Source organism: Drosophila sulfurigaster, chromosome 2L (genome assembly GCF_023558435.1).
Source record: "Drosophila sulfurigaster albostrigata strain 15112-1811.04 chromosome 2L, ASM2355843v2, whole genome shotgun sequence".
Classification (NCBI taxonomy): domain Eukaryota; kingdom Metazoa; phylum Arthropoda; class Insecta; order Diptera; family Drosophilidae; genus Drosophila; species Drosophila sulfurigaster.
Genome location: NC_084881.1, coordinates 13,822,765 through 13,841,667, shown reverse-complemented (window position 1 = coordinate 13,841,667; position 18,903 = coordinate 13,822,765). Strand labels below are relative to the sequence as shown.

Sequence of the window (18,903 nt, the reverse complement as noted above, 5' to 3'; positions counted from 1 at the left end):
GTAATAATTAAAACTTATAAAATAAAAATATATTTCATGAAAATATACTTGAAACTTGAATTTGAAATTTCATTGCGTATACGCAGTGTTGTATTTAGGCGCTCAACTCACTGGGGAAAAAATGGAATGTCAGAGCAAAAGATAAATGTGGCAGAGGCCCAGAGTTAACGCATACAGCGCATGCGGCACAGAGGCACATGAAGAGCATAAGCAAACTAAGGAAACGGCACAGAAAAATTCCATCAGATTTGTGGTTGTTTCAGTTGGGTTTCAGTTTGTTGAATCGCATCGGACCGTTCGGAACGCGCTGAACTCGAAACACGACGAAAATTCAAATAGAAATCGAATCGAGAGCGTAGCGAAAACGCGAAGCAGCGTCGAGACGGGGCACGTTAACGGCACAAAAGTGTAGTGTAGTTCTAGGCTTTTCATTTCGTTTTCATTTTCCCCCCATTTTGTTGAGTTGTTGTCTTCATTTCATGCTCCTTTTGTTGCAATCCTTTTGGTTTGTTACAACACAACAACAGAAACAACAAGATAACTACAACAATTCAGCGATTATGTTTATTGGCAGCGCGCACAAAATTCACAAATCCAGCAAATAGGTGAGAAGCGGCCCACACTCAAAAGAAAAAAATAAAATAAAAGAAAAGAAAAATGAAAATGACCCCACTACACAACTATGAGTGTGCGTGAGAAAGTGTGTGTGAGTGTGTATAGTATTTGTGTAGCAACGTGTGAGGGTGTGTGTGAGCGTGGGGAAGGGGGAAGGGAGTGTGATCTATGTCAAGACGGCATGAAAAGTCAGTTCATTTTAAAGTCAACGGGCAGCAAAACAATCAGGAAGTTTTTGTGCTACACCAAACGGAAAAATCGATGCGTGCGCCTGTTCCCACAAACACACAGATATATACACGCACACGTATTGCCTGACAGTGTGTGTGTTTGTGTGTGTGTGTATGTGTGTAACATGTATACTCCAAAGCGCAGCACACCACAGCACAGCACAGCACACTGAAGGCAGCCAACCAACGACTTCATACCACAACAAAAAACAGAGAGAAAACGGAGCAACACACAAAAAAAGGAGAAAAATGAAAGGCAACGAAGGCGAAGCAGCGGCAGAACTGGAGGAGAAGAAGAAACAACAAAAAAAAAGCGAAAAGAAACAGCATTTAGAGGCATGCCGCACTTACTACATGCTACTTACTCGTACAACACTCCTGACCTACTGCCTGCCTGCCTGCCTGCCTCACTCCCACTTTGCGTGTGCGTGTGCGTGTGCTACTGCGTGTGTGTATGTGTGTGTGTGTGCACTACAGGATGTGGTGGGTGTGTGCCCATGCTCCATCAGCGCCTTTCCCCTACCCCCCTCACACTCCCATTTGGCTGTGTATGTGTGCATAAAGGAAGGAAATTTGGTATAAAAAGCAAACAGAACGCCAGAAAAACAGAAAACTCATTTAAAATATGTGTGCATGGAAGTGTATGTGTGTGTGTGTGTGTGTGAGCTGGAGCTGTTTGAAGTTTTCTATGCTCATTAAAAGTGCATAAATTATGGAAACATACCCTATACGTTGAACCTCACATATTAATATAAGCCCGTTTAATGGCTAACAAGTCTTATACGCACAGTCACTCAGTCAGTCAGTTTGTCAGTTGGAGGCTTATAAATAATCGAACAAGATGAGACAGTTGAGTACAGTTTGACAAGCACTGCGCATGAATCTTTGATTAGGCTGACGCTATGCTGAAATTGAGCTTGTGATTGCGCTAGAGATTGTGGTGCCAGCATAATCGTTAGCATTAATTGCAAATATTAAGCCACACAACAAACTCTCCGACTACTTCACACTACTACTCTCTCCATGTCTCCACTTCTCCATCTCTACACTCTCTTCAGTATGCGGCCTAGCCACACGATTTGGGTTATTGCCGGGGGCTGCCCTCGGCGTGTGTTTCGATTGTTTGTTTTGTTTATAAAGCTCATGTTTTTCATTCTTCTAGCTGTCCGTCCGTCCGTCTGTCTGTTTGGCCTGTCTGTCTGTCTGTCAGTCTGTCCGGCAGCAAATAAACATTGAATATCGACAAAGTCTGTGCCGGCAATCGATAGACAAAAGAGAGCACAATCTGACGGACAGACGGACATACAGACAGATAGACGGACAGGCGATTCGATGAAACGGCTGTTGCTTGTTATTAGTTCGCCACATGAGGTGGGTGGTGTGTGTGTATTGGTGTATTATATATATGTGGCTGTGTGAGTGCATTTGTGTGAGTTGGAGGCGAATGCGTGCGTAAACTTGTGTGCGTGGCGTGTAAACAATGCAGCGTTAAAACTAAATATTGTTTAAGAACAAATATTTGGCTTTTGTGCAAATCACGGAATCAGCGATTTTATTCGCGGTCGCTTCTTCTTCTTCGTTGAGGCCCCAACACAAGGCAAATTAATGACGCTATCGATGATATTCATTCCCCCTATACTCGTATTTATATAGTACTCTCGCTGTTGGCTCCCCCTCCTCATTTGTATATATTATAGTATAGTATATATCCAGCTCCGATTATATTTAGTCATTAGAAAGAAGCAAAACAAAACAAAATCGTGGGATGCTTTTCACGAGCTGCTAATGGGTCATTTCAATTGAACCAAATATTATTGCTACTTAAGAGCCTGAGTACTATTGTGAGTACTCACTTTTTTCTGTTTTCTATTTGTATTCGCCGAAGTTTGAATTTTTTTATTTTTTTTTTTATTTTCTTTGTATATTTTGTCTGTATACCACAGAAAATTCACTTGTTCACATACTAGAATACGAATTAGTAATAGAATCATTGGAAATTGGGAAGCATTTATCAAAAGTTTAGTTTAGTTTCGATGAATTCGCAATTGATGTGAATCATTTGGTAATTGGGGCTTTTTGCTGGGTATTTATTCACATGCATACCCCACATACACAATATTTGTATTCATAACAGAATCGTTCAATAAACCATTTGTTTTCCGACAATAAATTGAGTATGCGTGAAAGTGTGAGATTCATTTGAACTGATATAAAATATGAATATGCTGCTCTGCTCAATTGTATACAAAAAAAGCCAAGTGAAAATATTGATTAAAGATATAATATTGTATTTATGCTATTATTCAACGTTCTAATGGTTTCAGTGCAAGGTTGCGCTTGCAATTAATTATTTTTTCGAATTTGGTGTTGATCTGATGATCGATTATGGAAATTACTGCCATTAATACTCGCGTTATTGATGAATAGACTCACATTATACATCTGAGTATTAATAATAGCCCCACTGAATTGAATTATTTAATTGTACGACTAAATACACTTAAAGTATTCGTGAATACACTCACAGTATTCGTGAATACACTCATGAATACCTTCGTTTTATGCACGAGTACACTCATTTACAATCATTTTTTCTCTCAAAATTTTCAGCGCCATGTTGTTCAACCAAACCCCAACCTAGTGAGTACCTCAATGCCGCACGTAAGCACCCAAAATGCTTTCGTCGTGCTAACATCTAGATAAATTTCAAGTGCATACGCGCTAGGCACGTTCAACTGACGAAAGTGAGTGGAAGTCCAAGTCGGATTCGCAGTCGGAGTCGGAGTCGACGTGGAACGGCAACGGCAACGGCAAACTGAGAGAGTGGGTGACATCAGTGGGCGTGACTGCGGCTGGAGACGGTGCGTGTGCCTGTGCCTGTGTGTGTGTGTGTGTGACTGAGTCCGAGTGTGTGTGCGCGTGTGTACGAGTGTGTGACCCTTTTGAGCGGGACACGCGACAACTACAAAATTAATCGTGGGCAAGGAATACGATAAACATTCAGGTTTGCGGCTGAAATAAATCCATTGACACACTCACACGTCCAACTCAATGATACAAAACAACCACCACAGCAATAAACAACAACTAAGACGAAAACACTTCGCACCACAAACAACAACAACAACAACAACAACAATCACAACTACAACAATCAATTAAACAACACTGTAGATACTGATCAGCATTGATCAGTGTTAGCTCGATAGAAACAATTACATATCCTTTTTGCCCCTAATGTGATCATGACTTATATACCTAAAAGAATGCAACACTATACGCATGCAGCCATGAATTTAATCAACATGGACTCGGAGAACCGGGTGGTCCTCAATGTGGGCGGCATTAGGCACGAGACATATAAGGCCACATTGAAGAAAATTCCAGCGACTCGACTGTCCCGACTCACCGAGGCGCTGGCCAACTATGATCCCATACTCAACGAATACTTCTTCGATCGGCATCCGGGTGTATTCGCACAAGTGCTCAACTATTACAGGTTGTATTCAAGTTCATAAAATTCCCTTCAAGTTATATGATACTAATTCAGATGAATCTTTTGCAGAACCGGCAAGCTGCATTATCCCACAGATGTGTGTGGCCCGCTGTTCGAGGAGGAGTTGGAATTTTGGGGTCTAGACTCAAATCAAGTGGAGCCCTGCTGCTGGATGACATATACACAGGTGAGTTGGTGCTTCACTTGTTCTCTAGAGTAGTCGATAACTATATATTTTTGGAATTTGCTTGCAGCATCGTGACACACAGGAAACTCTAGCCGTACTCGATCGTTTGGATCTGGATACGGAAAAACCGTCCGAAGAGGAATTGGCGCGTAAATTTGGCTTTGAGGAGGACTACTATAAAGGCACCATATCCTGGTGGCAGGAGATGAAGCCGCGAATTTGGTCACTATTCGATGAGCCTTACAGTTCCAATGCCGCCAAGGTGAGTTTTTTATTTCTAGATACCCTTTCTTCAACTGTTTACTAACTGTTATCACTTGCCTTACAGACAATTGGCGTCGTTTCGGTATTCTTCATATGCATTTCGATATTGTCCTTCTGCCTGAAAACACATCCGGACATGCGAGTGCCCATTGTGCACAATGTGACCGTGAAAACGGCCAATGGCAGCGCCGCCTGGTTTCTGGACAAGTCAATGACCAATGCGCACATTGCTTTCTTCTACATTGAATGCGTTTGCAATGCCTGGTTTACATTCGAGATACTGGTGAGTCTATAAATATAGTCTTTAAATAGCCTAATAACAGATTAATTTAGATTAATTCAGAATGAGAGAAGAGCAAAATAAGAGAACTGATGAGGTTAAATATATGTTATATGTTTATAGATAAGAAGAAGTTTCAATGTGTATTAGAAAACTATTTAGGAGAAAATACAAGTTGTTAAGAAAAACTAGAAAAACTAAGGAGAATACTAATCGATATAAAATACTGAATTAATGAATATTATTTAATAAGAACTCAAGAGATTTTAGTGGGCCAGACAATGTTAATCAAGTTCAGGCATATGTTAAAAAAAAACTAAAGGTAAAAGTAAAATTAAATAGTCAAATATAATAGTGAAATGTCGCAAAAAAGTCGCAACGTTTTTAAATTTCCTTTTTTTACATTACAGGTCCGTTTTATCTCGTCACCGAACAAGTGTGAATTCTTAAAGTCATCTGTTAACATCATAGATTATATAGCCACGCTTAGCTTTTATATCGATCTAGTGCTTCAGCGATTCGCATCGCATCTGGAGAACGCTGACATACTCGAGTTCTTCTCGATCATCCGCATCATGCGTCTGTTCAAATTGACGCGCCACTCGTCCGGGTTGAAGATCCTGATACAGACGTTCCGTGCGTCGGCCAAGGAGTTGACGCTGCTGGTGTTCTTCCTGGTGCTGGGCATTGTGATCTTTGCCAGTCTCGTTTACTATGCCGAGCGCATCCAGCCCAATCCGCACAATGACTTCAATAGCATACCGCTGGGCCTGTGGTGGGCTCTGGTCACCATGACCACCGTGGGCTATGGCGATATGGCGCCCAAGACCTACATTGGCATGTTTGTCGGCGCCCTGTGCGCCTTAGCCGGTGTGCTAACCATTGCACTGCCAGTGCCCGTCATCGTCAGCAACTTTGCCATGTACTATTCGCACACGCAGGCGCGGGCCAAACTGCCAAAGAAGCGTAGACGAGTGCTTCCCGTCGAACAGCCCCGCCAGCCTCGACTGCCAGGTGAACGTACGTCCCGCACTCCCCAACTTCCCCCCTTTTAATTTATATTGAATTCTCATTTTGCGATGCAGGTGCTCCTGGCGGTGTCAGTGGCTGCGGCACTCCAGGATCTGGTCCACACTCGGGCCCCATGGGCTCTGGCGGCACCGGACCACGCCGCATGAACAATAAAACCAAGGATCTGGTCAGTCCCAAGTCAGGTGAGTGTTTTTGGTTCTATCTCTGACTCTCTGTTAGTTTCGGTCTCCGACTCTGTCACAGTCATCAAGCTGCACACCAGCAAAAAAAAAGCGACACCATATGTTCTTTTACCAACTGAGCTGCGCTTCAACACTGCAATTCCCTCCGCGGGAGGGGAAGCACACCAAATGTAGTATATCCAATGCTGATCAAAAACAGTTCTCACAGCTTGCACAGCTGCACTCCAGTTCTCAATGCGATCGTTGAACCGTTAAATCGTTGAATCGATCAATTTAGCAGTGTGTTAATAGCTTAACAATTTAGCAGCTATTGTGATTTTCTAGGCGTTATCTATTCGAATTAATCGCTCCAAAACTATGCAACAGCTTTTGCGCACAACACAGCTCAAGTGATCTTTATCTCTTGCTCTCAACAAGTTGACTAATTACATAACCATATAATTTACTATAATATGTAACATATTTATTTTTGTCTATATATCAATTGCTACTATATAAATTATGATTAATTTTTTGGGTGCGCTCATTGAGCGTTTGCAAATCCTCCACAAGAATTGTACGTGTATATATGTATTCTATGTAATTACAATGAATGCATTCATATCAAACATCACAGCTCACTCATTTCTCGATTCATTCTTCGAGCTTAGCTTTCCTTTAACGCTGCTCATTCCCAGAGCTTTTAAAATCATTCAGACTGTCAATTGGAGATACTCAAGATTGCCAACTTAAAGTGCTCCATTCCAAGTTCATTTTCGCCATCAAAACTCATAATCAATCAGCTTTTTATCACGTTTTTTTTTTCCTTTTTGGTACGGAATCCAAGAATATACTTGTATATTGCCCTTCCCCGAAAAGTTATGGCAAATCGGGGTTTATTTTCCTTTCTCTCTCTCTCTTTATTATATATATATATATTTCTACATATTGTGATATAATAATTTTAAGCCTCTTTCAAACTTAATTTTACAATATATACTTTTTGCTCCAAATACATTTATAATTTATTTGATAAAAACCCAAACCAAAACCCAAAAATCTTGTGTAAATACTTAGATGAATATACAACCATGATTGGCAAACCCCGAGATGGCAAAAAGAGCAGGCTGCTCTAAGCCCAAAACAAATGAAACAAATAAAACTCTGCACCAGAAACAAATTATAAGAGAGATTAGACCCCACTCTCCCTCTACCAAAGACGAAGAACCCAATCGAAAGTGAATTGCAAAGAGCAAAGAAAACCAAAACCAAAACTAAGGAATCATTGAAAAGGAAAGCTGGAACTGGAGACAAATAGCATAATTATTAGAAACAAAAAGAGTTAAGAAAATTGAAAGAACGTTTTAAGATGGAACTGACACCGGATTGACGATCCCAATTGTGGTACGTTGGCCCACTTGGAGTCCATAATCATAAAGACACGTGCCACACTCGGCGGCATCTGCTACTCCTACTACTACTACAACTACTATCGTATCGTACTAGCCACACCTACTACTACCACTACTGCTACTACTTGAATACTCTTACTACTCCAACTCCAACTGCAACTCCAACTTGCTATATCGTATATATACCACCATATATATGATCGTGCAATATATATGTAATTTTCTACGTGTTTTCTTCTCTCTATCTCTCTCTAAATACATATATATATATATATTATTGTACTCTTTATGAATATTGATATATTGATATTGCGTATCGTATATTTACGTGTTGTTCATCAGTTCTGGCTCGTTCGTTCTTTCGTTCCAAAGTATTATACTATTCTATTCTACAAATATTTATCCCTTCCTATCTCTCTCTCTCTCTCTATCTCTCTTCTGTGATTTTCGATGTGTATTTTTTGTGTGACGGTGTGTGTGTGTGTTTTCAATGAGTGTGTGTATATTATCAATATATTTATATATACTTTTTATGTATTTTTATTGTAAATCTAAGCGTTCAGAATATTTATATGATTAGTTACTATGGTATATGTATTGGAATTATGTATTTGAATTTTTATAGTGCGTAAAACCAACTACAAAGCATTTTTTGACGAACCTTTGTATTATCTTGAACTTTTGTATTTCAGATATGGCCTTCAGTTTCGACTAAATACCTAGAACCAGTTCATATTTTGTAATTTGTATTCCAAACAAAAAAAAAAAGTACCGAAACAGAAAACACAGTTCAAATGCAAGCACCAAAAAGACATAACAAAAAAGAAAAACAACTACTAAAAGACAAGCTCAAAATTGCAAACAAAATCAAAAGAAAATCAAAAAGAAACGAAAAGAAAAGAAAAGAAAAAAAAGAGAAAAGGAAATGTAAAACTTAAATCGCAATCGTAATCGTAATCGCAATCGTTATCGTATCGTTATCGTAAAACGCTCATCCCTCATGCTCTCAGGCCATGCAATAAAATGTAACGGATTAAGCTGGGCGGGTGTGTTGGTTAACCATTATTCTCTATACTACTTACTAGTAACTCTTAACTGTACTTGTACTCTTCTTTAATCCTTTAAAACGATATCCAAAACGCATATATATCTATGTAGCGAGTAGGTGCGCTCTGGCAACCAACCTCCACCAAAAATCCCCTTTTAACAACAAAAATTTCAAAAAACTAAAACTAAAACTAGTTTGTAGCAACCTTCAAAACTGAAAACCGTAACCGTAACCGTAAACGTAACTGTAATAGTAACTGCAACCATAACCTTCACACCTTAAACTATCCAGCGTTGATTCGAAAAGTTTGCAAGTTGTGCGAAACTTGAAAAAGCAATCCCCCACCCCGCTACCGCTACTGCCCCCGCCCTTTGCCTATACCAACGACCCTTTAAAGTAACCGAAAGTATTCGAAAGTATTCGAAAGTATCCAAAAAGTAGCTTATTGTTTTTCGATGCTGCATGCTGCATGTTTTGCCCGTCGGGTGGTGCGAGCCACTTAACAACCACTCGAGTGTCATTAAATCTAGTTAGTTGTTAATTACTTTAAGTTTGTTTCTTTCTCTCACTTTCTTTTTGTACATTTTATACATACCTATATAACCAAAACATGTGCCTGTCAAACTGTAAAATGTTCGTGTATGTGTGTGTGCAACTCTCTTTGTGGCAACGTGTGTGTCTCTTGTACCCCGCCCCCCTCAATCTACCACAACCACAACCACAATCCCCCCTGTAATGAGTAGTATCAAGTGCACCCAGTATTAAACAACACTTATAGCGTTGCGTCTACCCTACGAAATTTGAAATAAGTTTATTGAAATTGAATTGAATTGGTTGCGTTTCGTTTAATTAAATTGTATATCAATTAATAATGCTTTTATTCTCTCTACTTCTTTCTTTCTTTCTTCTCTTTTTCACACTCTCTCTCTCTCTCTCAATACTTCTGCTGTCTATACTCTACTATATTACTACTACTACTACTTCTACCTACCTACCCACCTACCTATCGACACGTGTCGTGGTCAAACTGCGCTAAAACCAAACAGTTGCTCAACTCTTCACAGGTCCTTTGGGTGCCAGCATCGTTGCGATGAGTCCACGCACCATGTTGGATCTGAATCCGGCACTGGCCATGGGTAAGCCAACATTTCAGCCACGTTTCCCCACGCAGTTAGCGGCCACCAATAGCAACACCAATACGATCGCCACAACCACGCCCAGTGTGGCGCCCACAATACCGGTCACCTTAGCGGCAGCTGCCAATGCAATGACAGCATCCGCCACAGCAACCGCAACAGCAGCGGGCGCCGCAGCGGCTGCGGCGTCGGGTCCAACGGTGCCAAGCATAGCGGTGACAAGCACCGCCAGTCTGGGCAAGGATAGCACCGTCAGTCAGTCGGGCACCACAACCACCACGAGCACCACTCTGGAGGCCACCAAGAAGGCGTTTCTTTAAACGTTCCATAGGAATCCCGCCATCCATCTGAAAGCAATACCGAGTCTAAAAACAACAAAACTGAAAATCGAAAACAAAAAAATACATAATCAATCTTCGCATACGTATGAGTGGGAGTGTGAGTGTGAATACACTCATGCGAGTGCTCGTAATTGAAGGCTATTAACACGCAATATCTACATGTAGACTCCTCATTATTTGGCCATATCATGACATACATATTACCTAGAGCTATATTAAGTATTATTAAAGTTAATAATGCATCGGCACATACACACGGCTTTCGCGTTTTTAAATCGGTTTTATTCATTTTTGTTTTTGTTTGTCGTAGACATATCGATTCGTTTTTTTGTATTTTACCAAAGATAGACAGTGGAATGTACATATTGGTATATCAAAAGTTTTAAGTGAAATGGGTTGCCAGTTGACCCCGAAAAGGCGAACCGTTTACCCGTCAGCTATTTATTTTCCTCAGCGTTTTTCAATCCCATTTTTGATCAACCCCTAGCGAAAAGAGAACATCAACTCAAATAACTTGACTTCAGTTCGTGCTGTGCAAACGAAACTGTTTTCTTATTTTCGACTATGCTTATAAGCTTTGTAATTGCCTAATTAGAAGAACCCCAAAGCGCTCAGAGAGACAGAGTCGACGATGGCAAGTCTTCATGCTCTAGACAGTCCAGATACGTATACTTAATAAAAACAAAAAAATAAATGGAGAAAAAAAAAAGTTGGCAACTGTTTAAAATTCATTCAGGCAGACGCTGCCAAATCGTTTGTTAAGGGCACGTGTTAAATTTTCAGCTAATAAGTACGCAGCCATGGACCTTACTTGATGCTACGAACCGAAAAACATTGTGTAAACTTTGTGCAACTTAAGAAAAACAAATGAATTTTCCAGCAGTTGTTCCGTCTGCCTGCTCACTCCTCATATGAAGCAAGTTGATAACATACAAATTACTTGTACCAAAAGCAAAGGGAACTTTTAACTTGACTTTAATTATTTTCAACCTGTAATCGACAACATGCTGTTGATTGAAAGAAAGGCCCGGGGGAGGTGATGATGGGGAGCAGTTGGCAGACATCCAGTGAAATTTGCATGGAAAATCTCCGGCAAAGATATCCCTTTTTAACTAGAGCATAAAACCCAGTTAAAAGTCTGGCATATTTGAAAATGTTTTTCTTGTTCTCTCAGTTCTTGTAAACAGACTCACTTCTTAACTTCGTAGAGGGTTTCAGACATTAGCTGAGTGAAGGGTAGAGAAGTGAGGAGATGGGGAGGTCAGAGTCTTTACACTTTACACACACATATATACATAACATATATAACGATACATATGAACGGTGTTTCTTCTGTATATCATTATTAGGTGAAACCTCTTGTACATTTTGAATATCTCTCAGCAAGCATTATACATAATAAACATTGCATAATTAACTAATACATATATTGTATCTATAAATAAATTACTACTTACGATTATTTCTAAGATTAACAAACGAAACAAAAAACAAAAAATTCTAACGCTTTGCAATAAAATACAACAAAAAAAACAAATAAAAATTAATTCATAACACATACATTTAACAAAAAAAAAGAAGGAAATGATAAAGTTTGCAAAACATTTGTTAAGTTTTTACAATGAAAAATGCATTAATAAGAAAACATAATTAATAATAAACATGCATACATACAAGTATATACACATGCATTACAGTACATACATACAGATACTATAAAAATATACAAATATACATATTGAAAAGAAACCAAAAACAAAAAAAAAAAACCAAAAAACATATATGCGAATGCGTGAAAAATTGTTTTTGTTATTTATCGGTTGATTTAATTATTTACGATTGTTATTTTTTTCAAATATTTATAAATGATTTTTAATTGTATAGTTAAGCGAATTGTATACTATTTAAACTATAAAGAAAAAGCAAAAAGCAAAACGAAACTGTTCTCTCAATAATTCATGAACAAGAATAAACTTAATTACTATACATAAATATACGAAAAACTCAAAACTGAAATGCAATAAACAAATCTATTGAACACCAAAGAAAATTGTGCATCTTTCTCTATACTTTATAAAGGATCAAAAACTGTGTTGAGGTTGAAAAACTGTATCAAAATAGTTTTGTAATATCTCTTAATTAATTGTGCAGAAATTTCGTCAAACAAACCCTTTTCCAAGGGCCTACTTCATGATGTCTCAGTTACCTTGAAACCCGCAACGACAAGCAACAACCAAGAGGAGGCTTAAGTATCTGAGGTTCATTGTTCAATTGTGAAAGCAATTACATTACTTGTAGTGGAATCTTGAGGCCAAAAACATTTGCCCCAACGGTCGTGGCCTTAGCCGTTAAGTGGAGAGCTTTTTGGCCAGGTGCCTGCGGCTATTGACCAGTAAAGCGCTTCATTAAGCTGCTACATGGCCCATGACACACAAACACACACATAGAAAGAGAGACCCTCCAACCAAGTCCAAACCGTAAACAGCCACCAGCCACAACTTGTGATAAGGGAAATGCTTGAGAGTGTAGCCAAAGCGACGACTTGTCCCACAGGCATTTGACCTACCCAATCAACAGTTGGCGTCCAGCGGTAGTCAGCTGCTACGAAGAGTGCTAAGAGGGGGGAAGATGGGTGGAAATTCTAAAGGAATTGCGTACAACTTTGTAGTGCGGCACCCAAAAACTAATAATGCATGAAATTTCAATTACGAGTCAAAAATCATAAGGCCAGAGTCAAGTACGTCAAGTAAGCAAAGAGTAAGTGTATCTTTGTATCTTGAAGTACGCTTGTATCTGTGCGTGTGAGTGTATGTAATGTAGTGTAGTGTAGTGTAGTGTTTGGTAGTAGAGTGCATGGAGCATGGAGACTTGGCTAGCAAATCGTGAAGCGTCATAAACATCACAGTTGTCGTTTTGCGCTGGAATGTTGTGGGAGCAGGTGACAGAGACGCAGCTAGCTGGTTAGAGGGAGAGAGAGAGAGCGAAATGCCATGGCAAAGCCAAAAGCCAAAAAGACATTGCGTGAGAGCGTTTGAAAGGCATTTTACATTAACAGTTTTCCAGTTTTTCCGTTTTCAGTTAGCAAGTATGCGCAGTGAGAGTTTGCCTGGAAAAAGCTCACTCTCTCTCTCTCTCTCTTGCTGTTACATTACAAATTCGCTCTCACTTTGCTTTGTGAATGAAGCTTACGCTCTCGCTCTGTTAGCCAAAAATACATTTCTCTGGCTATTTGGCTATTTTGCATGGACCATTGCGCCTCCACTCTCTCTCTCTCCCTCTCTCTCTTTCTCTCTCACACTTCATCTCGCAGACTCTGACTGGAGGAGGAGGCGGCATGCTGCACGTTGCTCGTGACTTTGCGTTCGTTCGTTCGTTCGTTCATTTGAGTCGGTTGCCATAGATATACTATTGGCGCTCGTATAATATGATCCCGTTGTATTTCGGCCGGCCGTCGGTCGCTGTCGCTGTGTCCCGTCTGTCTGCCTGTTGTTGGGCTGCTGACTGCTGGCTGCCGGCTCCCCGGCTCTGCTCGGCTTCGGTTTGGCACAGCGTCGTCGTCTGGGCTCGTCTGGAGTTCACATTCACAAACGGTTTCAGTGTAATTTTGGCTGTGCGGCGTGTTAGTCTCAGTCACCGTCAACGTCTCCGTCTCAGTCATACTCGCCGTTAGCAGTCACAGTCACAGTCGCGGTCTCCGTCTACGTTTGTCGTTGTCGTTGAACGCTGCTGGGACACCCGGGACACAAACAACGTCTTTTGCGAGTGTCGACTCGAGTGTCGCGTTAGTATTGCGTATACGTATTCAAATATATCTATCTCTCTGTGTGTGTGTGTGTCGCGTATATCAGTGCTCCAGCTGTCAGCGTAGTTCCATCTCCATCTCTATTACTATCTCCGGCCACAACTTCATTTCCATCTCCATCTCAATCTCAATCGGCACATCTCACGCTCCAGCTTCAACTCTGACTCTAACTCCAACTCCAAGTTTAGCTACAAGTTCGTCTGTTGCTCGTCGCGGTCGCATCTACAAGTTTAGTGTGCGTTTTTTTTTCGGTTCGTTTGTGTCTTGTGTTATTCTCTATTTCGTTGTTTTTTTCTGCTTTCTTGCTTTTGCCGCGCAGCGTTTGCTACAATTGCTTTAGGTTGGTTGCCATTTGAATATTAAAGCCAAGTGCGAGGACGACAGTTTTTCTATATGCGTGTAAGTGTGCGTGTTTGTATGTGTGTGTGTGTGTGTGCGTGCTTCGCAGTTTCCCCAGGGGTTTTCCCTGGGCGTCACCCTCCATCTCCCTCTGCGTGTGCTCCCTCGGCCCATTTTGCAGTTACACTTGTAGTCGCCTCCATGGTCTCAACTTTTGCTTGACTGACTCTCGCTGGCTGCTGCGACTGTGACTCCGATTAAGACCAGTCCACGGCAGTCAGCAGCCCGCAGTCAGCAGCCAGAAGCAGTCGACAGTCGGCAGTTGGTAGTTGGTAGTTGTTGCCTGGTTACGTTTACAACTGCCACGCTGACTGTGGCATGCATTAAACATAAGCGCCACTGAATGACTCTGCGAGACGTTGCTGCTGCTGCTACGAGTGTGGCAAGTGGAAGTGGTGGCTGACGCTCAAGTGTTGCATGAGGTGGAAAGGGGCAGAAGAGGCAGAAAGTCAGAGCGAGAGCGAGAGAGAGAGGAAGCACGTCGCAACTAGATTAAGTGTGCGTTCAAGCTTTTCTTTTTTTTTTTTACCCTCTACTTGTTGTTTTGTTTTTGTAACTTTTGAATCTTTATTATTAGCACATTTTGCGCCTCTGGAGCGCCAGTGGCCAGCCTCATAAATTAATAACATTTCGTGACAAATATTGCGGCATGCCACAGCATGTTGTTTGCAGCTGCAGCAATGCTGTTGCTGTTGCAGTTGCAGTTGTAATTGTAATTGGAGCTATCAGCATAATAAAATTAATAAATGCATAAATTTAATGCAGTCGAGTAATGTTTGCTCAAGTGACAACTAAATGGTCTCCCAATCGGGAACAATTTGTGGACAACACCTGCCGCATTATAAATGTGCCACCAAGATGCCGCAACTACTCGACTTCCACTTCAACTTCAACTTCAACTGTGGCTGCGACTGTGATTGACAGCTTGCAACAGACTGTGTTGTCTGAGTTAGCATAAAATATGATTTACAATTCTATGAAATGAAAATTGGACACTTATCAACTTTGATTTAATTTCGTTCCCACTCCCAAACACAGACAACAGTTCTTTGATCCAATGGACACTCTTGTGGCTGGGATGCCACTGGATATGCTTAGCACATTCCGAATTCATGAGCCGAGTGATGGTTTAATTATCTAGTCAAACTTAATGTGGCCTTTAATTGCACACCACAGAGATTGAGACTGTGAGTTTTGGGTATCCTGTGAAATAAAGTTCCTCATAATTGAAGAGAGCGGGTGGGAAGGGGAAAGATATCATATTGTGTGTACTGTAATAGGGATTAGCTGGACTTAGTTTGAGTACAAGTTGAGTTAAGCCTTTTAGCAGTAGGAAACTTTAACCATGTCTCTGCTTGAATTGAAATTAAACGGAATATTTACGATTGGGAAATCGAATATTAAATGGCAATGGCTTAAATTAAGGACAACAATGTAATTGTGGTATAGATTTATAAATTGTTTAATGATTGGTAAGTTTATGTTAGGTGCTCAAGTTAAGTGAAATCCAGTTCAAATTAATATGTGAAAATTTACCTATAAATTTAAGAAAAAGTGCAAATAAGCAATATATTCATTAACTAAGTAGAATTGTTAACTCGAATGGCTGAAGATAAAAAAATGTGTTGAAATGAAATTAAGATTTAATTTATATATGAAAACTTGCCCAAAAAGTGTTCAATTTAGAAATATATGTATGTAAATATTTAAATACAATTTTCGTTTATTCCAAAGAATTCTTGAAAACACTTGAGTAAAGAATTTAACAAGTTACTCGAGTAGCTCACAATAAAAAGATTTATGCAAGTTGATTTGATTTCACCTTGACATGTGAAAAAGCCATTCATTTTTAATTTCTAAATAAATTGAAATAATTGAAAAGAAAATTCAATCACTACAAAGAATCCTTGCCAACACTTGAGTCAGTAAATTAATATAATTCGTTTATTTAAAAAGCACCTAATGAAAAGATTTAATTAATTTTAAATTCATCTTCCCATTATCAGATTTTAAATAAAAATAATTTAATAAAATCTTCATTATCTCAAAGAAATTCTTGTGAATTTATTGATTTCTGAAGCATCGCAGTGCTTTCAAATCACTTCTAAACAAAATGTAAATGAGCAGCAAAATTTTGTTCAGTTAATTAAAAATATTCGAGTAATATTCAAACACTCTGAACTTCGAGTACTGGATCTTAAGTTCAGTAGCATTAAAGTCAAGCAAAGTCAACAATTAAATTTCTTAGCAAAGCTCAATTAAGTAAGTGCTCAGTTGAAACTAAAGACAGGTAATATATCTCTTTTACGAATGCTCGAATGCGGCAAATGTGAATTTATTTCCAATTAGTGTTACTCCAAAGCTAACTTCCAACTCCAACTCCAACTCCATTTCCATCTACATCTCCTATTTCATCTGTATCTTCGGGTTGAAACTGCAACAGCAATGCCACTTGCAATTGTATCTTCAAGTGTATCTATCTATAGCTGTTTCTGCAAATGCAAATGTAAATGTATCCGTATCTTTAACTGCAAATTGCATTTGCAAGTTTAACGGCAATTGGGAAGCGAATGTAATTCAATGCGCTCTGCTGAGCTATGTAATTTTTGTGACCTTTTTGTGCAAGTGTGAGTGTGTGTGTGTGTGTTGAATTCCGTTACCTGTGCTGCACATGTTTGTTCAATTTCATTGGCAATTGTAATTGCATTTTATTATTGATGGCATTTCTCTCGATGTGTGCGTGTGTGTGCGTATGTATCGGCTGTCATTGCAGCACTTCATTTATGAAATTTACATTCATTGTGACGCATTGCCAGATCAACAAATTAAAAAACAAAAAGCAAAACGAAATATTCACTCATTTTTGATTAACGCTGCGTTTGTTGATTTCACTCTATTTGTCTTCGTGCTGTTTGGGGGCACACTTCTCGATGAGATGCTGACGATGCTGCTGTGTTAGTTAGGGGTGTGAAATTTGCATAGCACTGCTTGATTTTGTTTGTGGTTTTCCGCTGTTTTTCCCACTGTTGACACTCGACAGCTGTGCAAACAGTGCGAAAGTTGAAAGACAATTTCACTGAATTTGTCAAAAAATCAATCGAATTTCCAAGTGCCATCGACCATTGGCACTTGTGTTTCTGACCCCCTCCCCCTCCCATCTCCATCTCACCCTTCCTCGCGTTGGCAGTCACACCTCTGACAATATTCCATTTGTTTTGGCAATTTCTCGAGATCGTATACGTAATATTTGGTAACCCATATTGGCAATTCCAGTGAAGTCACCTGTTTACATGCATTCAATATGGCATATTCGAGTGCTGTGTGAAAATATGTGAAGCGACGTGGGGTATATAGATTGTATACATAATAATAAAACATATACTTATATGAACTATTCACATCAATACAATTCACTTTATAAGCTAATTGTAAAATCATTCGATTCATCTATTTCAATTTGTTGACACACAGATTCTGAAGCATATCTCTTAGTCTGTCAGTGCCACATGTATTCATTTATGCCTGTCAATTTGATTGCTCAAATTTCCAGGCAATTTCAGTGACAAGTTCATTTTTTGTATAGCGGAACGCAACTCCCCTTTTTCGATTATTTAGCCCTCGAGAAATGGAAGGACAACACATCTCAGATATGTACACACACTCGCATACTATTCGAATAACGAATATTTCAATGATGTGAGGAATTCTACCGATGTGCGAGTGTCTGTCCTGTTTGTATTTTCGTGTGTTGTGTTTGTGTTTGTGTTTGCATCGCTCAGAATCGTAGAAAAATAACTCAGCATTGAGTTTGTTTTTTTTGCTTTTTGTTTTGTTTGTTGTCAACAAGTTGGGGACTTTAATTTGAACAGTGAATCGGGCCAATATCAAAGCAAGGGGCAACTAACCCCATGCGAGAAAGAAAAAGGGAGAAGACAAGTGAAGGAATTATTGATTGGACCCAGCTCAAAATTGGAATTGGCATTCGTTTGAAAATGTATTCGTTCTGCGGTTACCAAAATGGAAAAGAAAATCATATAAATGTAAATGAGTACAAATTGGTTTAGTTTCAGATGGTTGAGCAGCCAAAGGTTTTTCAATTGTGACTGAATCATTTTCAGCGATTTGGCACATATTAAACTTTAATTAAAGTTCAATGTGCTCGCAGTCGAATTCTGCGGCATTTAAACTATGTAACGAAACTATTCGGCGAGAAGAATTGCAAAGAACACATTCATTTATGGTCCAAAACTATGCCACAGGCAGTAACCAAAATTGTTTCGGATTGCATTTCATGCCTTTATCCTTTCTCTCTTCCTTTTCGCTCTGGATTTTGTTTGTGCGCGTAATCCCTAGCAAAGTTTCGACAGTTAACTGGCTCAGGCTTCCATGACAAAGACCTAAAGACCCGCATCTTATCTTAAGGACTTGCCCCAAAAATGCATTGACAGCCACTTGCTGCTCCAGCTGGATCCAAAGAAAAAATAGCAACAGGAGCAGTTT

The 18,903-nt window shown here is 39.6% G+C and overlaps 2 protein-coding genes across 13 annotated transcripts in view; both read left to right on the top strand.

Annotated features, from left to right (window-relative positions):
- Positions 1 to 271: 271 nt before the first annotated feature.
- LOC133842184 (potassium voltage-gated channel protein Shaw) lies at positions 272 to 11,782 on the top strand. 12 transcript variants are annotated; one of them, XM_062275208.1, is made up of 10 exons: positions 273 to 605; positions 3,456 to 3,485; positions 3,571 to 3,849; positions 4,111 to 4,344; positions 4,411 to 4,528; positions 4,596 to 4,790; positions 4,857 to 5,075; positions 5,483 to 6,092; positions 6,158 to 6,286; positions 9,772 to 11,782. In XM_062275208.1, the coding sequence occupies exons 4-10, from the start codon at positions 4,112 to 4,114 to the stop codon at positions 10,179 to 10,181; spliced, it is 1,914 nt and encodes a 637-aa protein (XP_062131192.1). In that variant the 5' UTR covers positions 273 to 605; positions 3,456 to 3,485; positions 3,571 to 3,849; position 4,111; the 3' UTR covers positions 10,182 to 11,782. The 12 variants fall into 12 exon arrangements, with proteins under 12 accessions (XP_062131251.1, XP_062131235.1, XP_062131192.1 ...); XM_062275199.1 differs by having other exon boundaries at positions 3,557 to 3,849; XM_062275267.1 differs by lacking the exon at positions 9,772 to 11,782 and adding an exon at positions 8,370 to 8,664 and having other exon boundaries at positions 272 to 605; positions 3,456 to 3,849.
- A 2,009-nt stretch (positions 11,783 to 13,791) lies between these two features.
- Positions 13,792 to 18,903, top strand: part of LOC133844355 (uncharacterized) — a 28,596-nt gene continuing 23,484 nt past the window's right edge. Inside the window, exon 1 of the mRNA XM_062278304.1 lies at positions 13,792 to 13,983. The gene's annotated coding sequence lies outside the window, so the exon portion shown is untranslated. The remainder of the gene's footprint in view (positions 13,984 to 18,903) is intronic.